General features: G+C 48.6%; 1 protein-coding gene across 1 annotated transcript in view; it reads left to right on the plus strand.

The window, feature by feature from the left end:
* The window catches only part of LOC119394579 (collagen alpha-1(II) chain), a gene marked incomplete in the record, with an annotated part of 1,710,759 nt that overhangs the window by 1,197,441 nt on the left and 485,553 nt on the right, over positions 1-27,765 (plus strand). Inside the window, 1 exon segment of the mRNA XM_049415838.1 lies at positions 25,864-26,025. Within this exon segment, the coding sequence (XP_049271795.1) occupies positions 25,864-26,025 (162 nt within the window).

Consider the following 27,765-nt stretch of genomic DNA (forward strand, 5'->3'; position numbering starts at 1 on the left):
AATAAAAGTGTATTCGCAATGGCAGGCTCCGCCAGTGTTGCCAGATTCCGCCGACTAAACATGGAAATAATCACCACAAAAGAAGCCCAAAAAAGCGGCGGCCCTCCTGCGAATAAACCCAAACCAATGGAAGTTCAAAAAAATATGTCCTCATTCTTAAAGATTATTTTATAGTGTGAGTTAAAATACTAGAAGAAAATATGGAAGGTGAAAATGTTTATTTATACTGCTGTTTTCGTTATTGTTTATTCATTTCACATAATAAAGATAGGCGCTTGAATGACTAAAAACACTGAAGGTTATTTCTTGCACTTCACAACCGCACTCTACAAACAGTCATCGTCACTAGTTTCTAATACATCTGTAAAATCCATGTCATCCAGTTCCGCGGAACCATACATGTTCTTCGAATTGGACACGCACGCCGCGCCGCGCATTCCACGTAATTTTGGAGTCGGAGGCACAGACGTGGCTTCTACTTTTCTGTTCACATCCAAGCAAGAGAGAAGGATCTTCTGAGTCAAAATCACCGACTTCCCGCTTCACGAGGCTTCACTGAAAGTGACGTCAGGGCCTCGCCTGTTTTTTTTTTTTAATGCGAAGCATTTCTTAGCGAACCTCAGGCACCTTGGCCGTTTCTATGTACGTATATATCTGTCTAGCCACCTGGTTAACATCCCTGTCTTTCCTCTCTCCCGTTTTCCTTCCTTTCCTTCCTGGTCGTCTGCATAGCTTGTAACATACCAAAATTTGCATAGCATAGGATGACTGTATGACGAACACGATTCACTGGTCATGAGATGAATAACGCAAAAAATGCTTCGCATTTATTACCTGTCGCGTACGTCATGAAACCCTTTCTCTCAGTCACGTGTGGCACATACCCGCATTCAGAGTTCATGTTATGTGGGTATTTGCCACAGGTGATACAGAGTCTCAGCCAACAGAGTAACGGCGAACACACACATTGACGCGCAAGGAAAGTGATAATAATAATAATTGTTGGGGTTTTATATTTCAAAACCACGATATGATTATGAGATACGCCATAGCGAAGGGATCCGGAAATTTTCACCATCTGGTATTTAACGTCCACCGAGGTCGCACGGTACACGAGTATCTAGCATTTTGCCTTCATCAAAATGCGACCGCCACGGCCGGGATCGAACGCGCGACATTCTGGTCAGCAGCCGAGCATCGTAACCTCTACACCACCGCGGCCTACGACAGGAAAGTGAGGGACCTGAAGACAGAACACCACTGGAAGGCGCTCAACTACCATCCACTCGTCCACGTGGTCAGCAACGTTGACTACGCGGATTAGAAAAAAACCGGGGTGAATGCTTCCCTACAATAATTCTCCCGAGATAACCAGGCCTCCCATCATAGCCGGTGACTTTAATATTGACTTATCAAGACTCAACAACACCTGGTCCTTATACTTCGTGAAAGACGGATGTGGACATGGCATAAACGTCCTCGCTGCCACGTCCAGGACAGGAGGCATCATAGATCATTTCATCGTAAGAGGCATCCAGAATTTCCACCGGCTGCACTATACTTCGCATTTCACTACACTTAGACCCCTCGTAGCCGCTATCACGGACGGATCCGATAACAAGTCCGGTCCAGCTGCTGGTGCTCACTGATCCCGGTAATGATGAGCTTGCTCAAGAACTGTCAGGAACCCCTCGTACACATGCACGCAGGTTTGTGAAACGTGTGTGCGTTCCGCGTCATAACGGCCAAGTATAACCATACCAACTATAACGCAACTGTAGCAACTGTAACTGTGACTGTAACGTAACCGCAGTACGCCTGCGCGTGCCACTCGGCTACGTACCAAATATCTAGGGAAACTTTCCTAAATGAAACTTAGTTGCGAGTAATGCCTCTCCTGTGCATCTGTGTTCCTTTGTCCTGTTCGGATTCGCGCTATCCAGTATATAAGCACTACACGTCAGCTTACGGCGTCTGGTGTTGGTAACATATATATTGCTGTTGGCATCGTTACGCAACTGTAATCAACTGGTTATATAATACATATGAGACTCTTTAACATATGAGTGTGCGTATAACACTTCCACATTTCTCTAGCGTCATTCCGTAACGTTTCGCTCAATGTAAAAAAATTACGCCATAGTCACCTTCCCGCGCATGCTTCGCATAACATTGATTCCCACGGTACGTGACATCTGCCGAATTTTTCTTCCTCCATACTGTAGCGCCTTTACAAATGTCGCCAGGAGGAACAGAAGGGCATAGGAGCGCTAGATGAGAGCTTAGGGGTGAAGGGAGGGTCTTATATTTATATTCAAGCCATGCATTTGACGACAAATACGCGTGCCGGAACTAAAATCATACTATTTCCTGAAAAAGCACGAGTAAGCTAAAAAAACACGACAAGCGGATCTAAAAATTTCCAAGCGACTCAGCCAAAAAAAACGCCAGGCCTGCGCTGAAACCGCAGCACAGTCACAGCGAAAGCTGGAAGAGCGGCGTTTCTAGAGCCCATTGTAAGCTCTCTTGGGGCTACAATACAAGTACACTAGAATGGTACCCACTACGCCATAAATCACAATTTTTGTGAAGTTAGGAAGCACCTACTAAGCCATTATTCGTCATTCTGCGGAGAAGCGAGGCACCAGCTACACGTCTGTAAGGCATTATTTGCACTTTGTTGACGCGACGACTGATGACGATGAAGAAATATGGCTCAGCCCTTTGTAATGGGTTGGAAGTTTTAAACGGCCCACCATTTCTGTAATTTGCATTGGGTGACGCCCGGTCGCTATTTCCCTCTCCCGTCATGCTGTATAACATACCTTGACGTGGGAGAGAGACGGGGGTTGGGCGAAGAACTTTACTGAGATCCCGAGGAAATGGATCATGCGCTTATGGGCTTCCTTGGCAACCAATACAAGTGCACTTGGCAGGAACCCACTACGCTATAAATCATTGTAATTTTACTGAGACCCCGAGGAAATGGATCATGCGATTATGGGCTCCCTTGGCAACCAATGCAAGTGCACTTGCGAGGAACCCACTACGCTATAAATCATTGTATTTGTGAGAAGTAGGGCAGCAGGCACTGTGCCATTTTTCGTCATTCTACGGAGAGTCGTGGTACCTGCTAAACGCATGTAAGGCATTATGCGCACTTTGTTGATGCTGTGCCTGATGACGACGAAGAATTATGGCAGATCCCTTTGTAATGGGTTGTAAGCATTCAACAACCTACTCGTTGCGCAATTCGCATTGTGTGACGTCTGGTTACAGAATTCGCGTTGTGCGACTCGTGGTGCATATTTTACTCTTGTACCACGCTATATTGCATATGCTAATGTGGTTCCTTCTCGACATGAAACCAGTATAGGACCTTTTTGCAGAGCAGTTTCAAGCACCGGCATGGCTCAGAGGTTGAATACTGGGCTCCCACGCAGACGGCCCAGGTTCGAACCTCGTTCCATCCTGGAATTTTTTTCTTATTTGGTTTTATTTCTTATTTCGAGCGATACTGGTTACGGACACCGGCGGCGGCGGCGGACAACTACGGCGCCAAAAAACGGCCGGTGAAATGATCTCATAACAGCTTTCGCTGTAAAACTGTCTATTAAGAGGCGCACGTTGTCCGTGTCCGCAGCTCTATGAATATGACCCTCTCCAATCGTCACTTCTAGCACGGAGCCTCCGCGCGAGCGCAACCGAAGATGCACACATTTTTGTAGCGTTAGCTACACTTGCCTAGCCGGAGCAGATTTCCCGTGGAGTGTCATGAGCCGTGCTGCACATGCGCGAGGATCAGTGATGTCACACAGCTGGGTCACCGGAGCTGGCATATCACGCGGTCTCCGACATCGCCGCGCGCAGAGTACCGCAAAGGTAGGCTGCAAGCGGACAACATTGGGCGGCGGCGGCCATTTCCCTTCTGGACCGTCCGGCGCGTTGGCAGCGTGTGTTGAGAAGTGACCGATCTTTTCGCCTCGATGCGGTGTTACGCTCGGCGTAACTGCAATATGTGTGTGTGTGTTTCTTCAAAAGGATATCAGAAGTGATTTCGAGTCATCGACAGTCATGAATCGACTGCGCGGTAAGCGGTGTAGCTAATGAAACGTGCGGCGAATGTTGCCATGTGCTCGCGAACTCTATTCGTGGCTTCACCGGTCTCTTTTCGTTTCATGGCCGGGTGTGTTCGTAAGGTCCGGAGCTGTATATTTGCATTAGCGTAATGACCGTGCGAGATGCCATTTACTTCGACACTTGGTGAATGTTGACTGTCTGCGCTACCTTTGCAGTCGGTGTTCAGGTTCACTTCACAGCGCATTCGAGAACATTATCGAACATCCAGAACATTCAGCATTGCGTCCTTCGACTGATCGCTGACGCATACCTTACTTGCGCACCATGCTTGCTGTTCAGCTGGGTGTTATCTGTAATAGAAGTGGTGTGTGTACGGTAAGTAGAAGTTGTGCGTGAAGTATTTGTCTCGGTTCTGAATGCCAGCACCCGAACGCACGGGCGAATTGGCATGCGGTAGGTAAGGTGCATCTTATTTTGCGAATATGTTGTCATTTCCTAACACATACGTAGAAAATAGGCCATCAGAAATGATTGACGTCACTTGCATCTTATTTTGCGAATACGTTGTCATTTCCTAACACATACGTAGAAAATAGGCCATCAGAAATGATTGACGTCACTACTCAGTTGTTTCATTTCCTATTTTTTGTCTCCTTAATATTCACAACGTTGCAGTGCATTTGCAAATATTTCGCTGTGTTCAGACAAAGTTTTTTTTTTTGGCGTTGCCAGCGCGTAAACAGCTGGGGTTCGCTTTCTGCAGTGCTTTTACTTTCAACTTTTTTTTTTCGTAATGCACTCTTGTTAAAACTTCCTCGGCGCAGTGATTTATGTTATTTTGATCAGAAATAGCACATCCCGAAAATTTTTAACGTGCATGCTACTGCAACACAGTATTTATATAGATCGAGGGCTCGCATGAAATCGATTCCCTCAATGCGTAAAAGAATAAGCTGATTTTTTTTTTTTTGCTGTGACCATTTCTCACCCACTAAACAGTATTGTAAGGGTACGCTCTGCGCAATGCAGCATTAGCAACATTTTCTTTTGAAAACAAATTAAATACACTTTATAACACTGCCTTATACCAAGTTTATCAACAGAGTTCCACGCTTCAGTTTTGCGCAGTGGCAACTGATCATGCGACAATTGCCTTCAAGGTATACAGTAAACAGTTATTAGTTTAATAAGTCTTCGATTTCGCTCTCGCGCGTGACACGCTTATAACTCGAAATGCATGCACAATCTGTTCAACAGATCGAGATATAAACAGCCGAGCAAATAGAAAGGTTTGTAGTATGTAGTTTTCAATATCGCTGAACATAGGGAACCGAAAAGGTGAAGTATCCTGTTGCATGAGAGCTTTTCCAGCAAAGTTTGTGTAGTTCACTGCAGAAAGGAGTGTTCTTCGAGGGGGGCGAATTCATTCCGCAGCCAACTATGCAGCCACGTACAACGACGCTCTTTGACGTTAATGTTTCCCACACGGAATTCAAAAATATACGAAATTCCCGGAGTAGCTCACCAGCAACGTTCGGTTACTGGTGAGCTACTCTCTGGCATCTGCATAACACGTTTAAAAAAGCGACGAAGTACTTCTAGGGACCGTGATACTGCTAAATGTCTGGCCGTGCTCTGCACTCAATGCGCCTGCGCCCGAAGCGCTTGGAAGGGATGTGGCGGCGAGAGGTCACGTGATGCGAGTAAGCCAATCGCGTCGGTGGCGGCGCGCGAAAAACAGATGCGATGCTCTGGAATTTTTCTAGTGACTCTACTTGCCGTTGTTGGTCAGCGCCGCATTCGAGAGGAGTGACGTCGTAGACACAGTGGCGCCAGCGCGCGCAGCTATTCGCCTTCGCTGTGCAGTCGCCGTCTGACGCAGCGCCTCTGACTGGCGTTTGCAGGTGGGTAACGCCCTGGAGAAGGAGAGCGCAAATGCTGCTCGATGGCGCAGAAGAGCCGAGAAGCTTATGTCATTGAATCCCGAAGTCCTGGCAATTAGCGGTTACTGTGTTGGGGCCATAGAGACGGAGCGTGTTACTTCACTGACCACCGAGCCGTCTTTGTGGCCATAGAGAAGCAACCTGACGTTGAGCAAAAATAGTTATGCATGTGCCACATAATACGCATACCGTGCGTGTGTGTCATTGGAGCAGCAGTAAGCATGACAATCAAGCTAAACCTAGAAAATCTGGAAAGCTAAGCATAATCAGCTGCACCTTTGCTAACGCTACGTATATCCTGGCATAGCCGAGCTAAGGCACTGCAATTTTTTCGAACGCCAAACTACCAAACACGCAACGCACTTCATGAGACAGGGAAAGCAGAGAGGAGGGGAGGAGGCGCCGACCCGGCGGCGACACCGGTCCCCCGCTAGGCAGCGAACACGAACCGCGCCGAACGCCAGCCGCACTATCAGTGATGTTCCGTGCGGGGAATTTTCCCTTCTCAGGCAATTTCCGGCGGTCATTTTAGATGAAAGGGAAAAAGGAAATATTCCCGATATTGCAGGGAATTTCAAGGACGGAAAAAATTCTTTGTAATGTTCAAAACACTTCCGTTACTAGGCGCCTTCGGATTCTCCAATCGTTTCCGGCCCATGTTGCACGCAAAACCATTGCCTTTGAGATTCGTTCTATTTATTTACACGGAGCGTCTTTTTGTTCATCCTTTGCCGTTAGACTCAAAACCCACATGTGCGCAATGCCTTTACAGCACATGAGCTCCGATCTTGGTGCTCATGTGCTGTTATAACATTATATATATATATATATATATATATATATATATATATATATATATATATATATATATATATATATATATATATATATATAATGTTATATTACTGTGCTTTTGCGGAAAATTATGCAGGGATTTTTGGCGATGTATGCAGGGAAAATGCCTGAAGTAGGGAATTTTCGTGCCTCGGGAAGGGAATTCTTCGGTGCGGGACGGAACATCACTGCACACGATGTATATGACGCATACGGCGGCGTCTTCGACCCGCTAGCCGGTCCAAACGCGCTGCAAGAGTGACAATTTATTCTTGCAGAAAGTTAAATCTCATTTTCTGATTCTACCTACCAAAAGGGGTCAAATGAATTACCGAAGAGGGTCAGTTGCCGTGACCCCCTTAAGAGTCTTTTTATTTCATAGAGTGTAGAACTCTTTCGACTAATAATTTTCCTGAAAACAGGGGCATGTGGAACAGCACCACGAGCAACCTTTTTTGCTAATACTAGACGAAATAAGGGTCCGCCGCGGTGGTGTAGCGGTTACGGTGCTCGGCTGCTGACCCGAAGGTCGAGAATTTGGCCCTGGCCGCGGCGATCGCATTTCGATGGAGTGAGATGCTAGAGGCCCGTGTACTGTGCGATGTCAGTGCACGGTAAAGAACACCAGATGGTCAAAATTTCCGGATCCCTCCACTGCGGTGTGCCTCATACTCATATCGTTGTTTTCGCATGTTAAACCAGATATTATTATCAGAGAAAATAAGTGAGGGCTCAGCAACAGTAAGTGATTGCGCCAACCAACATATGGCGTTCCAGTTTCTACATTCTACATGAGTTGGTAATATTGACATGTTGTGGTTTCTTTATTATATTTTGTAGTTTTGGCGAATTTACTTAATGCTGGCCTTCGCTATTTACCTTCAAATTGCTGTTTCGTAAATCAGTGTGGTTAAGGTATTGTTTATGATTCCACGTCCATATTTTCTTCTTGTTCTAAAGCATCGTTTGACTTGTCAGGGAAAATCCTAAATTTGTTTTTATCCTGATTATATCTATGTTGGCCTGTCTCTTGCCGGTTTACTTTATTTCTCTTCAGGTTGAGGGCAATCCTCGACATTACTAATCGCTACATTTTACTGTGGCTAGAGCGAAAATATTTCACGTTAATATTCCCCAAAGAGAGAAAACAAAAAGCAGGAAATGGCATCGCAGGACAACCCGTGTCTGTGCCAGTTCGTAGTCCGTAGAGGTCGGACTGGCCCGTAAGTTTGCTACTTTCATAATACTTTCATACGCATCCCAGACTTAGAATAACAGATAGCTGAGCTAGTTGGTAAGTATTCATTCTAAAAAGACAGGGCGTGCAAACACGGACACAAGAAAGAAGTCAGGACACCACAAACGCGTTTGTGGTGTCCTGACTTCTTTCTTGTGTCCGTGTTTGCACGCCCTATCTTTTTAGAATGAATACATCCCAGACTTCTCACATGCACTTAAAAGCAAAAATTAAAAAAAAAGGCAGCATCATTCTGTGCGTTACCGCCTCTGTCTTGACGTCGCAAGTACATGATAAAGAAATTTTGGCTACTTCAGCATGATGGCTTTGAAGGTACAGAGCGACCATGAATATCCTAGGAACCAGGAAAGAAATTCAGAGTGCCCCTGATGCATTCGCCTAAGACGGCTTCGATATCAAAGCCATCGGGTGCGACTATTTTACCGTGCAATTTATATCGCACAAACGCCGCTTTGCTTTTTTTTCGCACGGAGGCCGCAAAGGCCAAGTTAGCGCACAGCTTCGCGATTGAGAGGTACTTTTTGAGCCAGCCTTTTGTCCGTCGCGTGAAACATACAAGGCTACGGCCTGAATAAATTATCAGTTTGTGACGACGTTTTGACCCTTCCGCATAATGTGTAGATGGTGTACTTACCATAATCTTACCATATTCATAAGCGTAGCGCGCGCCGAACTGCTGCGCACGCTACGCTTTGTATCACGAAGATAGCGTGCAGTACAAAAGCCGTGCTCATTATGTGAAGTGGTATTTTGTAAATGTGGTGCAGGGCAAAGCAAGGCGAGTGACACGTGTCTTGTTCTTGTTTCGCTCTACACCACCTTAACTCAAATGAAAAACGAAGTAGACGAAAGCACTATTCCTGCCGTGAAATGCAGCATTTACAAAACTGACCGTCAGTCATTGAAACATGATCTACCTCGCGTTATTCTGGAAAGTGCTGACCAACGTCTATCGCATAAGCCAGGGGTCTAAAACAAGCGGCCCGAGGCCCGCACGTGACTGGCTTCGTCACATATTTTTTTCTAAATAAGTATGTTCGTGAGTTACACAGGGATTACTTGTCTGAAGCATTGCCTTTTTCCGTGAGGGAACCGCTGCGGTCAACATATATTCATATATAACAGTGAAACAAACTTTCAGAACTGTCGTCCATAGTTGAGTCATCTTGGAGGAATATATGTCGTCGGAATCCTGGTGCTAAGTCCCCTTCAGAAATGACCCCTTTATGAAATGTGGCAAAGGCCTTTCATATGGCAACGCCTAGCTGACATTTTGTACAATTTCTTCCTACCCGCCCCCGAACTTACCTTCGTCACTGTGTCCTGGGCCTTGCGGGAGTAAATTTTCGTGACTGCGGCTTGTTAGCTAAGGTGAGTTTGATATCCCTGGCAAAGACAGTGAAGGTGGAGTTAGCAAATAAAAGCGCCATACATTTACTTTTATGTCAGTCGACGAAAATGAAATGTTATATGCTAAAAGCTCGTTAATTCGCACCCCGGTAATTCGAACAGTCGGATAATTCGGACGTGTTGTGGTCCCGGCAAGCTTATGCATTGTTTAATGGTATCAAACTCTAGTTAATTCAGTCATATTTGGCCGCAACTCGGATAATTCGGACGAGCGCGCCAAGCACGAAGCGCCGCAAATGTTCAACTCACAGGAGCACAAACGGCGAACAACTCAAACGGCCGCCGTCCTTCGTAAAGACGCCCTCCACGATCTAGCCATAATCGCGTTGTTGGCGACAGAGACTTCGACGGCTGCGGCCCACTTGCTTCGTCTTTGATATTACTCGCCATACGCGAAATGCGTGGGCGATATACCTATGATCGCGTCCATATAGCGCCTGTGGCGACTGCGCGTCAAAGCTGCGACAGGCAGTAGTTTCGTTTTCGCCACGTCTCTTCAGAACTGCATAGTCGCCATCCATTATTGTGCATTTGCGAGCCAGGTTTATTCAGCAGCGGATGCTGTGCTGAGCAGTTTCATTTCGACTGTGGGCGCAGGCCGCGCGCGCGCCTTCGAAACTGTGTTGACGCTATATGGTCGTGCCTTAATTTAGCGACCACGCCTTCGTCCATGCGGATGCGGCACTTAGCAGCTTCGTTTTGACTTCAGGCAATGCGCGCGCAATGTCACGCAACGCGAACATAGTGGAAACTGTTGCAGGTGAAGAGCTTCAGCCGCAGTCCGCATGCTGGTATCAAATTCGGTTGCGACATTACGAAGACGACCATTTGCCGATCATTTTTCCGCTCAAAAGTTATTTTCACGTGCGCGTGGTGGAGGTGGCGGTACTTAATAAGGGAGGGGGGCAGAGCACGTTTAGTGTTTGGACACGGCTGTCTTGAGCCGTGGTCACATTGTGAACGAAGTCGCGAATGAAGAAATCTGCGGCACTTATATTGCTCTTTGCCAAATATGTACCATAATTTTAGGTATTCATCAAGAAAATACAAATGCATTGATGTAATAGACACTTGTTCATTGTTCTCTTCATACTTTAGATAATTCGACATTCGGTTGAGTAGAACAGTTTTCCGCGGTGGCGACATCCCATATACATATACATATGTAAAACATATACATAGGACATTTCCCTTGAAAGAGTGTTAACATCCGCGGTTTGTCCCGAATATTCATTACAAATCTGCACGTTCGGCTATAAGGAGAATATCTGAGAGATTAGCTTAGATGCGAATGCATACAAAACGTCCAGTGTCAGACACATGTCAATGATACCCGGCGAGGTTGTGTGGGTGTGAGTGCTAATGATCGAAGATTGGAGCTAGCAGATCTGTAAACGTGAATATTTATGAACGCGAGTGTACTTCAATATGAACGTCAGGGGCCGCCTGTGAGAGCAGTCGATCGTGATGAAGAACTTTGCGTTTCCCAGCGCACAAGTTATGCTCGATATTGCTGGCAAAGGGTAGGAATCTCTCACAGTGACTGCGTTAAACCTGCGGTAGCCGACACTAAGACGTGCCGTCCCATCTTTCTTTGGAGCTAATACCACAGGAAAAGCCCACGGACTGTCCGAGGGTCGCACGGCTCCTGTGTCGATCATTTCGTCCAGGGCTTTATCGAGAACGGCTCGCTTGTGCTGGCTCAGTGGTCCCGGGTTGAAACTCCAAGGCCGGGCGTCGCCGGTATTAATGCGATGCACTAGGACGTGGGTCTTCCCAGGACGTTCCCTAAACATTCCCGAAAACGGTGTCAGCACGGCATCTAGGTGCTTCTATTGGTGGTTCGTTCCCTTGAAGTCGAGCAGGGACTGCATGGCTGCTGACGGCAGAGTAGTGTGCATGGCTGCCACACTTCTGCGTGTCTCGGTACACGCACGAAGTCTATCTTCTCCGCAAAGGGCGTTGTCTCGGAGTGTCCGTGAAGGCGGTAGCCTCTTGCAGGAAAGTCGAGTGTGAACCCCTCGTCTATAAGAAAATCTCGGCCGAGAAGCATTGGCACTGATAGACCAGGCAAACAAAGAAATCGCTGGCGCTTCCTTGCATTTGGCGATGCATTTGGTTTTTCACAATAAATTTGTTGAGAGTTCAGCGCTGTGTGCGTCCCCTTCCTGTGTGTCCTGTGGTTTTGCGCTGGTTTTCTAATCATGTACAACCAACAAGCCCAGCTCTCCGCACTTTTGGAATCCTCGAAGCCCCATCTGTCGGTACTGACAGCGGCGGTACGTGTGGCCGGCCTCCCCGCAGTGGTAGCAGAGCGGGCGGTTGTCAGGGGCGCGCCAAACGTCGGTCTTCCTCGGCGTGTATCGCTGGCCGGCTGGCGGGCGGTATGACGTCGGTGGCGGCGGTGGTGGTGCCTGGCGGCGGAACTGCTGGGGCGGCGCGGCGTCTTGACGTGGGCGAGGAGGGGGGGCGTTGCGTTGGGCTGCAGCAGCATAGCTCACTGCTTGCAGCTGCGGCTGCGCTGACTCGGGGGTGCCCAGAGACTGATGAATTTCCTCTCGGACGATGTCAGCAATCGAGGCAACTTCAGGCTGTGGTAAGGGTAATAGCTTGCGCAGTTCTTCCCGCACGATCGCTCGGATCGTTTCACGCAGGTCGTCGGAGCCGACGGCATGAACGGCTGGGCTGTCTTGAATCGATCGGCGATTATACTGGCGGTTGCGCATTTCCAGCGTCTTCTCAGTCGTCGTCGCCTCAGAGATGAATTCTTGAACTGTCGAGGGTGGGTTCCGCATCAGCCCAGCGAAGAGCTCTTGCTTTACCCCTCGCATGAGCAACCTGACTTTCTTGTCCTCTGGCATGGCTGGGTCAGCGTGACGGAACAGTCTGGTCATTTCCTCTCCAAATATGGCAACGCTTTCATTTGGAAGTTGGACCCGCGTCTCTAGCAAGGCTGCGGCCCTTTCTTTTCTGACGACGCTTGCAAACGTCTGCAGGAAAGCGCTGCGAAAGGCGTCCCAAGTTCGAAAAGTGGACCCGCGATTCTCGAACCAGGTCCTTGCTGCGTCTTCAAGGTAAAAGTAGACGTGGCGCAGCTTGTCCTCGGAGTCCCAGGTGTTGAATGTTGAGACCCTTTGGAATGTCTCGAGCCAGGTTTCCGGGTCTTCGATAGACGACCCGCGGAAAGTTGGCGGCTCCTTGGGCTGCCGGAGAAGTATCGGCGCAGGCTGCACGGGTCGGTCATCGTCGCTGCGGTCGGTGTTGGGACCTGGGGCTCCCTGGTTTGTTCGGGAAGGAGCCCGTACTCTCGCTGCAGTCCCTTCTGCCGGCGGCTTGTTCGACGATCCGGGTTTTCTTTGCTGTCGTCCTCCTCGCGGCTTGGGCTTGGGTCAGCGCTTCGCGGGGGCGTCCGGATCATGGAAGAAGCAGCACCTCCACCAGATGTCACGTGGTCGTGACGTCGACGAGGACAGCAGTCGGCGTTTGCAGGATAAAACTGTTTATTTGGCCGAACTTGTGGCCGGAAAATGAGAACTAGAACTACAGCAATACACGGTGTACAATGATAGCGGCGAACAGGGCGTCGTCCGTCGATCAACTGACAAGCGTTGAAGCGCGTCGGCATTTAAACATGTGCCGTCGAATATTCCAGCGTTATCGCTGGCTGTCGTGCAAATTCTAGTATATCTCGAGTGTGCGCGTCTTGCGCGCAATCTTAACAAAATGATCTACGATGATCGCGAAGGTTCTCGAACAATGAGGCGCGGTTCGCGCTGAGCGTTGCCGACAGTCTTTGTGGCCGAAAAACCGAATATAGCAAAAGTGATAAAGAAACGCACATGGCAATATCAAGCGAGCCAAATGGCCGCGAGGGCACCATGAGCGTGGCACGTCAATCATGTCGTACATGACTTGCATGTCACGATTTTCCCGTTCCCACCACTCATTTACGTGCATGACAAAGTATCGTCGCCCAATACCAATTTTGGTGTATATCAAGCAAGCGAAACGGCAGCAATCGGACAATGAGCGTGGTATGTGAAGCATGTCGTACATGACATGTATGTCATGATTTTCACGTTACCACCTCTGATTTACGTTCATCACACAGTATCGTCGCGCAATACCAATTTTGGTGTATATCAAGCGAGCCAAATGGCCGCGAGGGCACCATGAGCGCGGCATGTAAATCATGTCGCACATGGCATGCATGTCATGATTATCATGTTACCTGTGTCATTTATGTTTGTCACACAGAAATGTCTCGTGTTACCTGTTTTGGTATGTATCCATTCATTTAAACGGCCGCGAGCAGCCCGGGACCATGTAATGTAAATGATGTTGGACATTTCTTAACCAATGCAACACCATCAGAATTTAAATATACATCCTCTTTATCACCTCTTTCAGCTGAAGTTGTCAGTTGTGATGTACAGGCTTTTTCGTGGTAATGTGCATGTAGATGGCACTGTCGTGGAAAGCCTTGCAAGTAATAATATTTCTAGCTTTTCTGAGCTGGATAACCGACTTCTGCCTAAAGTTCGCACAAACAACGGTAAGCTCACTACCACATTTACGGGAATCAAGCTGTGGAATTCCCTTTCTTATGTAATAAAATCATCAACCACAGAACATGCATCCAAAAACCAAGTAAAGAAATATTTATTGCAACAATTTTCTTCATCTTAGCAACTGCTCTTTATTGTAGCGATAACAATTGCTACATGGTATATTGTCCTTATGTTTTGTATTGTAACTTGCGATTGTTTGTTCTTCAGAGTTTCCTTTTTTGCCTTCCTAAACATATATGTAATTTTTACTTTCGTTTTTTGGCACTGTTCATTTTTTTTCTTACCGAAGATACCGTAACCACTGAATGATGTATATTTTGTTTCTTCTCCCATTAACATCATGTATGGGAGCCCCCCTGACAGTTTCTAACTTTGGGGCTCCTGGTGTATTACCAATCTTGTACACACTTTTCTGTAAACTGGCATCGTTGTTGAATAAACTTGAACTTGAAACTTGAACTTGATTTTGTTAAGTCGTCGGTAGTCAACGTAGAAGCAAAGTGTGCTGTCTTTTTTTCTTTACAAGTGCCCTAGGCGACGCCCACGGACTTGTTGACGGTTGTATGACGTCATCATTCAGCATTTCCCGAACTTGACGCTTAAAGGCCAACTCCGGCGATTTTTCGGCCATGCCAAAGTAATGGTGCTTTTATATTCCTGAGACGCTCCTGTCACGGGTCCGATAGCAGAAACACTCGGCAAATTGGAGAATAATTTTAAATAAGCAAAAAAGCGCAACACCGAAACCGAAGCCCAACCGAGCATACTATCTTCGCGTGACGTATAAGTGGTTACAAAACCGGAAATCATGCAAGGCATGCCGGTCCCGCCAGCGCGTAGTATCAAAGCTGCGAAAGCGGCGAAGAGCAGACGCTCATTTGAAAAGTGACTCCGTCGGAAATCTTGTGTGTGACTGACCGTGTCACGTGCACAAGCTGAGCTGTCGGAAAATGAAAGCTGCGATTCCGACGCATTTGGAGCCCAACTGTAATGGCCATTCCTCTTCGATGAAGTGGAATTCACCTGTTTAGCTCTTTGCTTGCCTGGTTACACATTCCACCGCCAGATGGCACCACCTGTCCAGGGAGCTCAAGTTTGTGGGGCCGTGATCGGGTAAAATACTATCGCTGAGAAGTTCGCGGACTAACTAAAGCTTCTTAATATTGCTATGGGAAGAGTGTATAAGTTTGGCAATAGCGGCGTTCGACATCGCGTTGGTACGGCCGAAAAGTATGAGCCACCTTTCGCACCATTAGGTTACGTTGTTTCGCACGATGCGAGCTCACCGTATACCGATATAGGCCCGGTCACGGTGCACCCTGTATATGCTACGGGAAGTGTTTCCGTGGTGTTCACGCATGTGCATTCTTTAGCCGGTACGGTATTACCGTACTTTCCGTGCGGTAAACCGGCATTGCTAGCTAAAACACTAATATAGAGACGCAGGGTAATCGTTAGGTGCAAGTGTTTCGTGACTGCCAACGGGGAATCGTGTGCAGCCCACAACGCGACACCACTTGCCACCCATCGCACGCATTACCACAGGGAACTGAAATTCACACGCCCAGCCAACGAAGCGCTCGCCAAACACTCGCGATTGTTGCCTTGCGGATAGCAGACGCTCTAGGGGCCCCTCGGTTCCGTCACTTCCGCTTAACAAAAATGACGTCACGCACCCAATGTTGCCAATAATTTTGGGAAACGAGGTGGGGAGAGTCGGGGCAATCAATAAAATTCATTTGCAATGAATCTGCGTATGTCTCCAGCTTGTAATTTGGCATATATAACGGGAACGTGAAAAGGAACGTACCCAGCGAATTTTATTGATATCCATGGACCTCGAAAAATCGCCGGAGTTGGCCTTTAATCGCTTCCCTCTACTGTGGGGACATGCGGTATGGATGCTGGCGAAGAGGCCGCGCCACTCCTTCGTAAAAATACGGTGTTTGGTCACGGATGTGCGTTGAACTTTCGATGCTAGTGGAGAAGCAACCCGAGAATGCTGTCACAAGGCTTAGCAGGCTCTCCTTTTGCGCATCTGACAAGTCAGCATTAACGTGAATGCGGCTACCAAGGTTGGCGCAAGTTGTTGCATTCGATGAGGTCGACTGTAACGTGCCGATGTCGGAGAAGTCTGCGATATGGCTGAGAAAGGCGACAGCGGTGCCTTGAGGGACGTGCTGAAATTCATTACCGAAGTTGCTCAGGAGAACTTGAGAGCATTATTCTGTAGCCGACGAAGGGCTCGGGTTATGCAGATGTTCCGTTTGAGCAACAGAGAGATATTGCCCTCGGCAATGTCCTCATGGTCATGAAATTCGTCGAATACGTCGCAAGTTGCCAGGGTCAAATACGCTACTTTTCGGCGGTAACGTGACGTTCAATAATACTTCTTTTTGGGCGAGTTGGTTCATTGTAGATTAAGGGGGTAACAGCGCGAACACACACCCATAAGAGACACAACACGGACACACAAGTGCTGTGTGTCCGTGTCGTCTCTCTTGTGGGTGTGTTCGCGCTCCTTACCCGCTTAGTCAACGTGACGTTGTCGTCGAAAACCCTCAAGGCATTGACCAAGCTGTTGTCAGTGCTACCCGCCAAGTTGTACGTCGTGGAAAACATTACCTGCGACTCTTGCAAGTTAATCACGGCTCCGTTAGCCAAGAGGAAGTCCATTCCGAGAATTAGGTCCCCCGAGAAATTTGGCAGTATAATGGAATCTCCAAGATACGTAAACCCACGAATGCTTACTCCTGCTGTCTATCTTCCTGCCGGAGTTAGAAGATGGCCTCCTCCCGTCCGAATCTGCGGCCCAGTCCACTGGGTAGAAACCTTCTTCAGCTTGCAGGCAAGCGCCATGCTCATAACTGAAGTGGCTGCTCCAGTATCGATTAGCGCTGTTACTTCGTCGTCGTCCACGGTTACGGTAATGTTCGATGTTACCACTTTTGGTAGAGCGTCTGGCTGCGTCTGTGTTTTCTGTCGTCGATATCGTCATAATGGAGGATCTTCTGTGCAGTCAGCGTAAGTGGCGTCGCCTCCAGAGGTCGCTGAACGCAGTTTTTCCGACCTGCAGGACTGAGCACGCAGCGTCTCGAAGCGCCCCGTGAAAACGCTGGGCATGGCGACCTATAACGAGCAGGAGACGATGAACGGGGCTCAAGCCATCGATACTCGACATTGCGACGATTCGAGATGAAGTTCTCTGTTTCCATTGGTCGTTCACCAGGTCGCGGACGAGGGGCATTCGGCGAGAATCCACGGAGACCCACACGTTCGGTAGATGTGCACGGCTTCCCCACAATGAAAACAAAGGCGCCTGTGGTTCGGTGTGCGCCAGATATCGCTCATCCTTGGTCTTGATTTGGCGATGAACGGTGCGTTGCGTGGACTGAAGCCGACTTCCATTTGCTGAGCGGGGTGCACCACACCGGGAGTACTGCACGATGGAGGACCTCGCGCTGCTTCCACGTAGCTCACCTCGACGCACTGCCGTGGTTGTGGCACCTCGTGGTGTTGGGGAGCGTGGACCACATGACCTACCTTGTCGCGAACCATCTCTGCAACGGAGAGCTGCCCTACAGGTGGAGCAGTGATCTGCATCTTTTGTAGATCCTCCTTGATGAGCGCCCTGATGAGCTCTCGCAAGACGCCGATGTCATTTCCGCGAGTGACGGAAGTGACCTCACTTGATTGCACGACATCGCGGTTATACTGCCTGACACGCTGTAGAAGGGCCCTCTATATGGCAGTGGCTTCATCGCGGAACTCCTCAAGTGTCGCAGGCGGGTTTAAAATGAGGCCGGAAAAAATTCTTCCGTGACCCTCCGCATTAGGTAACGAACTTTCTGGACTTGAGTCATGGAGGTGTACGCACGCCTGAAAAGCTGATCCATGTCCTCTATGTATGTTGTCACACTATCTTTCGGCCTTGTACTCTGGCCTCCATCGCACACTAAGCTCTCTCCTTCCTATGCGCTCTCGCAAAGGCGCTGAGAAACGGCCGACGAAACTCATATCTTACGATTTTAGCGTTCCCTCATGGCTCTTAAACCACGTTCTAAAACCACGATGTCAGCATCTGCAAAAGTTTAAAGAAGCCATCTTCCACTTCACAGATACGCTATTTCCCTGGTGAGGAGCGCTAACGAAGGCGCACTCACGCACACATTACCTTTTTTGTCAATGCAAAACGCCTCATAAATCTCACGTGCTCGTTGATCACTGTATCGCCGAAGTAACTTGCATTGATCAAACATAACCTGATGCTCCCATAGCGGTCGATGCATTCGCTCACCTCTGCGCAGACCTGGTCCAACGGCAAGGAATAAGATACGTCTTTAACATCGACTGAAAACAAGCTCGCTTTTGAAAGACACCCTTGCTGGAGAAAGTCAGACGCTTCTTGTGGCTTCCTGATGAGGCAGGGATATTCCACAACAAGGGCGGATAGAGAACGTTGCAAGACACTTCCCACAAGGCGCTGCCAAGTGCCCTGTTCCGAGAAAATGGCGCGGAAAGGAACCTCTTGCTTATGCGTCTTTGCGGAAAAGAAACCGAAAGTTTCAAGCCCTTCACCGACCTCACTGACGACGCCAGTTTCTAAAGTGCAGCCTCTTCACAAAGTTTGGCAGCCGCTGACTTGACCTTGGAAGGTTTACCATTCGTGACCTGGAAGATCCTTGTGATAGCAGCATCCGCCTTCTCTCTGTAGACGGCTGTCGGAGCAAGGAAAAATCCACCTTCCTTGTCTGCAGCGCATAGCAACTTCATGACGGAAGTTTGGCGTAAGGCACCGGCTTGCTTCATCGGCAACAGGCAGTCCACACCTTCTTGAATGCACCTGTCTCTATCTTCAACAGTCGCTCGTGCCGCAGTGTTCCTTACCAAGCTCAAAAGCACTATTTGGTCCAGATTCGGTGGTTCGCAAAATTTTGGGGCCTTTTCTAATGCGCATTTTACACCTGGTAGAATGCTTTCATTCCCTAGAATCACGACTTGCTGCCCAGATTGACGTGTCAGCTTCTTTCTTGGTAAGCTGGGAAACAACTTCTTCCAAAGGAATTCCGCCCTCTCGGAAGCAATAGGAGCATGATGTGTCTTCAAAGTGATGATTTGCGATGCATTTTCCATACTCACAGCCTATAGGCTTCCCAAGCAACGCTTACCGGCGCTGCTGCTCTTGACAGGCAGCGCCATCTCTGGCAGAAAAATAGAAACTGGTGTGTAAGCAGCGCGCGTTTTCCCTTTTCTCCACCTCGTTGCCGCTCGCTTCGTGCACGTGCAGGGCTCTCGCGGTGCACTTGCGGCGCCTCACAATGCACCGCTCTAGTGCGGCTTCAAAAGGATCTTCAAGCTTGACTGGCACTTCCGAAAAGCGAACTTGATAAAAGGAGAAAGGCTCGTTAATCTCGTTAACGGTGAAGAGCAGACGATCGACGACAACGACGCCCGACTCAAAGAGAAATGCATTTCCGAAGTCGCGATTACACCGTGTAGGACGTATACCTCGAGGTAAGTCTCATTCTGTCATGTTGAAGGTGAATAATGGTCCACATGCACTCCGAAATGAAGCCGTACACGCTATCGATGTTCTGCGGTGTGGACTACGAATCATATGATTATTGTTTTGATATGGCATGCTTACAGTAACAGCCGTGTACGTTCGTGAACAAACTTTTGCGGCGTGCGAAAAAAACATTCGGCCATGGCACTGTTTCCTGAGAAGGTTTGAGTCAAGTCCTCCATGCCGCTGGAGAATCACCCGCCGATTAAGACGCGATGCAGCTAGCTGAGCTTTAACCACTGTGAAGCAAGATGAACTGCTCGCCTCGTTTTTCCGCTTTCGCGTCATCCTTGCAGTCTCTTTTTATGATATCGACTTGACAGGCGTATAAAACCTACTGCGCGAACGCGGCTAGAAAATCGCACAAGTTCAGAAGGTGGTTACTTCAAGGTTGCAATTACAAAGCATGTATTACGTGGCAGTCATATTCAGCAGCTTAAATATATATCACCCTAATAAAGTGACAAAAACAAAGCAAACCTGCAGAACGATGTCAAAGCTTGCTGAAAATGCACAGACGTCCGTTCCGGCGTGATAAAGCAGCCTTCCCTACGCGTGAATTGCAGGCGCCGAACTTCTGACAATGTGCCGAGTTCAGCTGAATTCAACCAACCGCGCAACGCTAACGGTATAACGCGAGTGTGAACGTTCAACAACGACGGGTAGGTCTCACGAACACGGGGAATCAAAACACAAAGCTGCTTCACCTACAACCGTTACTGGACTTTCACAATGCGAGAAGACAGCGAGTAATGATTACTGCAGTCGCATGCGTGCATGCGCCGCGTTACTTACACATTTAGGTTGTCGAAACGAACGAAAGCGATGAACTCAGACAGCCAAAATAGAAGGCGAGACAGTGCAGTCATCTATCCACGCTTGCCGCCTTTATTTCTCGTGCGACACGCCCGGGAACCGATACAGTTTCACACGTGAATCGTGTTACTTCGTGGTGTCTGCACTGTTGTGGCTGGCCACTAAACCGCAGTACTTCGGATTTCGCTTGCGCTTCCTCGGGGTCGCTTCTGCCATCGCGAAAATGCTCAGCTTCGCACAGCAAGCCTCTCGGTTCACCGTGCCAAGCTGACGGCTCCCCCGTTACCCGCACCGCCAGAAGAACGCGTGCGCACGTGCGCTACCGCTACCATGAAAGGGGCTGAATCGGCCGCGCATGCAGTCCAGAGCTTTCCGACAGAGCCGCAGCGCGGCCAGCGCGGCGCTGTCGTCACGCCGCAAACTTGAGCTTGGGTTCCCTATAGGCAGTCCTAGTAGAACCGCACTCGACGCCAGGCCTCTGACCGGAGAATCCGGCACATCCTGTCAGCGTGGCGTTTTGATGGTACTAAACCACCGAAAAGTCGAAGAACGTCTGGTGACGAAGCTGAATTCTTCAATGCGAACATATACAGACGTGTCTTGCAGGACGCAGTAGCCAGTAGGTTCGTGCACACAATGGAGGAGCGAAGAAGGGGGTAGGGCAGAGCAGTGCCCGATGTACGAGAAATGAACTGCACTAGACCGGCCGGTCGGTTACACGGTAAACGAAACAAGAAACAGCTCTAAACACAGGACAGTGAAAGAGACGGACCAAGCGCTGACTTACAACCAAGGCTTTATTCCGTACATGGGGGTACATAAGCACACGCAACATGAAAGGAAAGAGAGGAGGACAGTGAAGTGGAATTTGTTCACGGTCATACCGTATTTGCGTAGGGTGTCGCATTGCTTAGAAGGTAGCAAAAAAAAGCAGGTATCAGAGTTGTCTTTTCAGCAAAAAATAAGTTTAGTATGTGCAATAAGGTGAACAGAAAAGACAGAGGTCCTCGCGTGTGTGATAAGAAACACGCGAAAAAGTTTGTTGAATGCTGTCATAACACGGCATACGAAATCCCCCTCTCATGCGGTCGCTGCTACATTGGTCAAATTGGCCGGTGTATAAGTGGCCGCCTGAGAGAGCACCGCAATCTAAGCTGCGTTGGCAGCCACCTAGCTATTGCGGCAGCTACCTAGCCACCGAGCTGCGCACAGCTCTGTATGCTGCTGTTATACTATGCTTGTTCAATGCAAGATACTTCGGTGATACAGTGATCAACGAGCACGTGAGATTTATGAGGCGCTTTGCATAGACAAAAATGATGGTATGTGCGTGAGTATGCCTTCGTTAGCGCTCTTCATCAGGGAAATTGCGTATCTGTCAAGTGGATGATGGCTTCTTTATACTTTTTCAGATGCTTACATCGACTTCGTGAACAAATTCCACGTCATTGTTGTCTCCTTGCTTTCGTGTTGCGTGTGCTATATACACCCACATGTACGGAATAAAGGCTTGGTTGTATGTCAGCGCTTGGTCTGTCTCTTTCACTGTCCTGTGTTTTGCGCTGTTTCTGGTTTCGTCAACCATGCACCAACCGCCTCAAATAAGCATGCTTTTCTGCGGATTTTCCATCTCATATCGCTCGCCTTGAGCAAGTTCTCGAGTTTCTCATTACTGGTCGTTCGCAGCTAAACATTAAAAAATGGTCATTTTGGCGCTCGTCAGCTTACCATCTAGGCCACGCCGTCTCAAAAGATGGAATTTCACCGGATCCTGCCAAACTTGGAGCAGTAGCCGAATATCCCAAGCCCAGCACTCCACAGGAGCTTTTCTCGCCGGTAGCACGAACTCTCGGCTTGCAATAGCGATTGTGATGAGTCAGTTACGACGCTCAGCCGACTCCTCAGGTCCCCTTCAATCCCGCGTCACTACGATCGCAACGCGCCTACAGAAATACACACGGATGCTAGTGGCTTCGGACATTGCGCCGCAATCGCTCAACGCAAGCACGACATTGGAGAGTACATTGTAGCACATGCCAGCCGTACCCTCACAATGTTAAAGTTAAACTGCTCCGTAACAAGTTCTCACCGATCGCTATGCCTTATGCCTGCTCTCATCCTTGAAAGATCCGCTTTACGCAAACAAGAGTATGATATACGTGTGATTTATCGCTCCGGGCGAAAACACTCGGACGCTGACGCCCTATCTCGATAGCCACTGCCTTCTGACAGTACCTGCTCATCAGCTTCTACTTCTAATTCGTAATCTCTGACTATCACCGACATGGCGGCCGAACAGCGCAAATATTCTTGGATCGCTTCCCTGCTTGACATTTTGTCTCACCATCTCCCAGGCTTCGTCTCACACCCTAACCCGATGGCTGCAGGTGGCTCCTCGTTATGCCCCGTCAATTGCGCACCGAGATTTGAAGCGCCTTCCACGACGACCCCCAATGCGGCCACGCTGGCACACTCAAGGCACATTCAAGACGTACTCCCGTCTTCACCTGAAGTACTACTGGCGAGGCATGTATGGATACGTTCGCCTGTATGTTGAGTCATGCCCTGCGTGTCGACATCGGAAGCTACCTACTCAGAGCAGCGCTAGTCCTCTACAATCAGTGCTACGCCCTGGCCGACCATTCGCCCGCGTCAGAATCGACCTTTTCGGAGCACTCCCAAACAGTTCTGACGGGAGCCGCTGAATCATAGTCGCCATAGACCACTCAAGCGGTGCGCTGAAACAGTTGCGCTAGCAGCTGCCACCGCGAAAGACGTCGCCTGGTTCCTTCTTGGTCACCTCATTCTACGACATGGTGCACCACGTGAATTGTTAAACAAACGTGGCCACGTCTTCCTCTCAAACGCCAACGAGGTCCTTGTAAAAGAATCTCTCATTGGACACCGCACTGCTTCTGCATACCATCCTCAAACTAATGGCATGACGGAACCCTTCAAGTGTACGCGTCGGTCGATCATACCAAATGCGACGGAGTACTCCCTTGCGTCACCTACGCTTATCAGTGCCGTAGCTAGGGGGTGGCACACCGGGCCCGTGCCGCTCCCCCCCACACGAAATTTTTCTCTGCTATGACATACAGAGCACAAAATTACGCTTGACCCCATTTGCCTGCCCGGCCCCCACAATATATCAATAAGGTTCCCCCCTCCACCCGAAAATATTTCCGCCTACGCTCCTGACGCTTTACTACTGTGCTAGAAACTACCACCGGCTTACCTCCCTTCTTTCTCCTGTACGGACGTGAACCTTCATGCTCCATGGCCACCAATCGGCCCTACCAACCGGACGTTTCCGAAGCCAAACCCATTTCTGAAACTGCTGCTTACACAAAAGAGTGATGAATGCAAATAGCGCGAAAAAACGTAATACTGGACGAAGAAGGCTACAGCACAAGCGCATCATCGTCCAGTATTACGTTTTTTCGTGCTATTTGCATTTATCATGAATTACCAACTCGCCCAACAATCAATCGACAAAAGAATACCGTCAACTGGCTCGCTCGTTTACCGCTCAAGACCAGGGGTGCCAAAAATCACGCCATGACGCCTCTGCGTCTAGTGCCCATTACTGCCTGGAAACCCTAGTTTGGCACTGGATCCCGTCCACAACTCCCGGCCTTTGCACCGAGTTCCTGTCGAGGTACCCATGCCCTTACCGTATACTGGAGCAGACATCTCCCGTCAACTACGTCATCGAGCCAGTCGACCCATCGCCCGATCATCACTGCAGCGGGCACGAAAGAGTTCCCGTCTCGCGGCTTAAACCCTGCTACGACCCGCCCGTAGCGTCTGCTTCCTAGGTCGCCAGGATGGCTCCTTTTTTTGCGAGGAGAGATTGTACCGGCGGACATTGGCGCCAGCTCAGTGCCAACCAGAGTGAAGCCGATAACGTTCGTGTGCTGCAGCTGTATTGTATACGTGACCTGATGCCAGGCGCCGTGTCGGAACTCTTCATAAGAACCCGTCGGTTGCAGTGCGCACGTCAGTCACTAGCTTGGAGTGTGAGTATATATGAGTATGAACGTCCACTACGCGTCCGTAAGACAACACGTGAAGCTACGCAGCCGCCCACTTTGTTGATGCTTTTGCAGCTGATGATGATTAAATATATCTCAGCGCTTTGCAATGGGTGGGCTTTTAAAACACCCACTCGTTGCGCAATTCACATGTTTTGACGACTGGGCGATTCTCCGCTTCTACCACACAAAAATTACGTGCGTTAAGGAGACTCCTTCCTCTACATGACATTCATATAGTGTTTTTTTTTCGCAGAAGTTTCAAGCAATAGCGTTGTCCTGTGGTAGAACGCCTGCTTGCCATGCAGACGACTTGCGTTTGATTCGCACTCGAACCTGAGATTTTATTATTTAGTTTATTTGCATCTTTCTCGATTTTTCGCTCACAATCAACGACGCCGACGCCGGAATTTCTGCGAAACGAGCTCTTTAACCCTGTCGCGTTAGAACAAGCCGAGCTGCCTTTGAGAGGCCGAAAGATTGTTTCACTGAGTCCACTTAGCAGCACCGGGACCCACTAAATAGAAAAATCAGACAATCTTACTTTTCGCAGGCATGGCCTGAACAAAACCATGTTCGCAAATAATACTAATGCTCTGACGAAGAAAACCGATAGATGCGTCAATAAAGTTCTTTCAACAACATTTGCGGAGTCGCTGGCTCCAATCCAGGGCACGGCGGCCGACTTTCGTTGGAGGCGAATTGTCTGAGGCCCGTGTACTTAGATTTAGGTGCACGTTAAACAACCCCGAGTGGTAGAAATTTCCGCAGCCCTTCACTGCGTTGTTCCTCGTAATCATCCTGGTTTGGGGACGTAAAACCCCAACAATTATTTTTAACATTAGCGCAGACAAGAGGTACACAGGCTGATAATTTTTCTCATCACTCCTGCTGTCATTTTATGGATTGCTAGCACTCATATGATCTTCCAACGGGAAAACTAAATAACCTTTTACGCAAAACAAATTGAGAGAGAGACGCTAGGAGAGCAAAGAAGCCAAGTCTTTGATATTCAAATTGGCCGCTAGCACGGGAATTTCTTGGTTTCATGCTACTTATGGCCGCATCGGTATCATGTTCTGTAACCATGGACAGTTCAAATGATCACTGAAATGAGATTACCAGTGAATACAGTTAGGAGAATGCGCCGTATTTAGGAAAGCGGACAAAAAGTGCTAAGTGAGCGCTTACGCGATGTGTTGGAATTTCTAAGGATGTCACGAGGACAGTTTACTACATGCAACAGACGTAGGGACAGTAACCTTTTTTTTAAACGCCACTGAGAGATTGTTGTCTAAGCAGTCCAAAATGTTGTCTTGGTGCTTGTAACGAAGTAACGCATCTTCAGGGTCTACCTGGACGTCGTGGTGACGTTGGCCAACCAGGAGCCAAAGGATCTCATGGTGAGCAAGGTCCACCAGGTCCCGAGGGGCCACCAGGTCGGACAGGAGACCAGGGTCTGCAGGGACCGGCCGGATCTCCTGGTCCTCACGGAGAGCCCGGAGAAAAGGTATCGACTCCTTCTTGCCCACATCTTTAAGAAAACGCTGCCAGAAACAAGCAAGAGATGTTGCTTATTAAAGAGGTACTGACAACTTTATTCGAAGGCGAGTTTACTCTGCCATACAAATTTCCTGTACGCAGAAACGTCTCTGAGCAAGTGTAAAGCTCAGCAAATGCTGATATTTTATTTTGACATTAAAGTCAATTTTTCCATGGCGCGCCTACCGACATCGCTAGTAGCTTGACGTCAGGCTAGAGTACTAATTCTCGTGACTTCACGTAGCAGTATGGCTAGTTGTGATGAAGCCAGGTACCAAAACTTCCAAGATGGCCACTTCTTCCTGACCGAAACATTCCAAATGGCTTCTTGTGCGTCACCAACGGAGCCACGGTGCGGAGCGGCCGTGGAAACGTCACTGTATATTGTGCGAGTAGATGACGAGAAGTTCATACCATGTTGGGACGTCAGGATACAGTAGGAACAAAAACTAGCTTTTAAAACATATTGTAATTACTTTTACAAGGTGCACTGAGGCTTACCATTAGCTTTTCTAGGCTCTGGAAGGCTTGGCCTTTCATTTGACTAAAAAAAAACTACTGAAAATTTTCGTGTCAGTACCTCTTTAAGAGACAGTAGGATTGGGCGTGTTGGTACAACATGACAAAAAGTGCTTAACAGCACAAACGACAGGAGGGGATAGAAGAGAGGAGACAGAGCCCTGAACTGCCAACAATTTATTTCTTGCGAAAGTCTTCGCTTTTATGCAGTCACCAGTACCAGCAGTCATGCGCGAAACACAATAGTATTGCACAAGCAAATGAACAACTTCTCTTTATCGGTGAGCGCGACAGAAGGGGTGTTAACACAATCATCATTTAATGAATAAACCTTTCTGCCTCGATGATTTCGCGTGTGGTGCGATCCCTGCATTTCGCGACAATGGTACAATCTGAAAACTTTGGCCTGCACCCACACGTGCTGAAGTGAGCAGACAGCCACCATTCTTTATACCGATCAACATTGTACAGACGTTCGTTCAGCCTCTCATTTAAACAACGACGTGTTTGGCCGACGTAGTATCTTCCACACAACAATGGTAGCTGATAAACTACATTACAAATGCGGCCCCACCACGGTGGTCTAGTGGTTATGGCGCTCGACTGCTGAGCCGAAGGTCGCTGCATCGAATCCCGGCCGCGGCGGCTGCATTTTCGATGGAGGCGAAAATGTTTGAGGCCCGTGTACTTATATTTAGGTACACGTTACAGAACCCTAGGTGGTCGAAATTTCCGGAGCCCTGCACTACGGCGTCTCTGATGATCGTGGTTTTGGGACGGTAAACCCCAGATGTTATCATTACATTGCAAATGCAATCTCTAAATTTATTTGTGTGTTTGGCAGTCCACCCGAGGGTGGGTCTGGACGCTAGAATGAACAGTTTGCACAGGCAGCTCAATTTTTGAGGGGCCGTTAAAACCACGTTTACATTCACTCTTTACACCACTTCCATAAGACTGTGCGCTATCTTGTGCATATACGGAACTACGGCGAAAGCTTGTCTGGCTGTAACAGGTTGGACTGCGTTAGCGTTCTCTTTGGACCGAAGCTCACGCAGCGGGCCTTCGGCCACGGAAACTTGCACATGGTCGGGGTAACCAGCCGACATCAGCCTTGAAGATTGCTCAACGAATCTTTCAGTTATTTTGTCTACACAGGACTTTTTCAAAAAAAAATCATTCATGAAAA

This window comes from Rhipicephalus sanguineus, chromosome 5, assembly GCF_013339695.2.
Source record: "Rhipicephalus sanguineus isolate Rsan-2018 chromosome 5, BIME_Rsan_1.4, whole genome shotgun sequence".
In the NCBI taxonomy this organism is placed as follows: domain Eukaryota; kingdom Metazoa; phylum Arthropoda; class Arachnida; order Ixodida; family Ixodidae; genus Rhipicephalus; species Rhipicephalus sanguineus.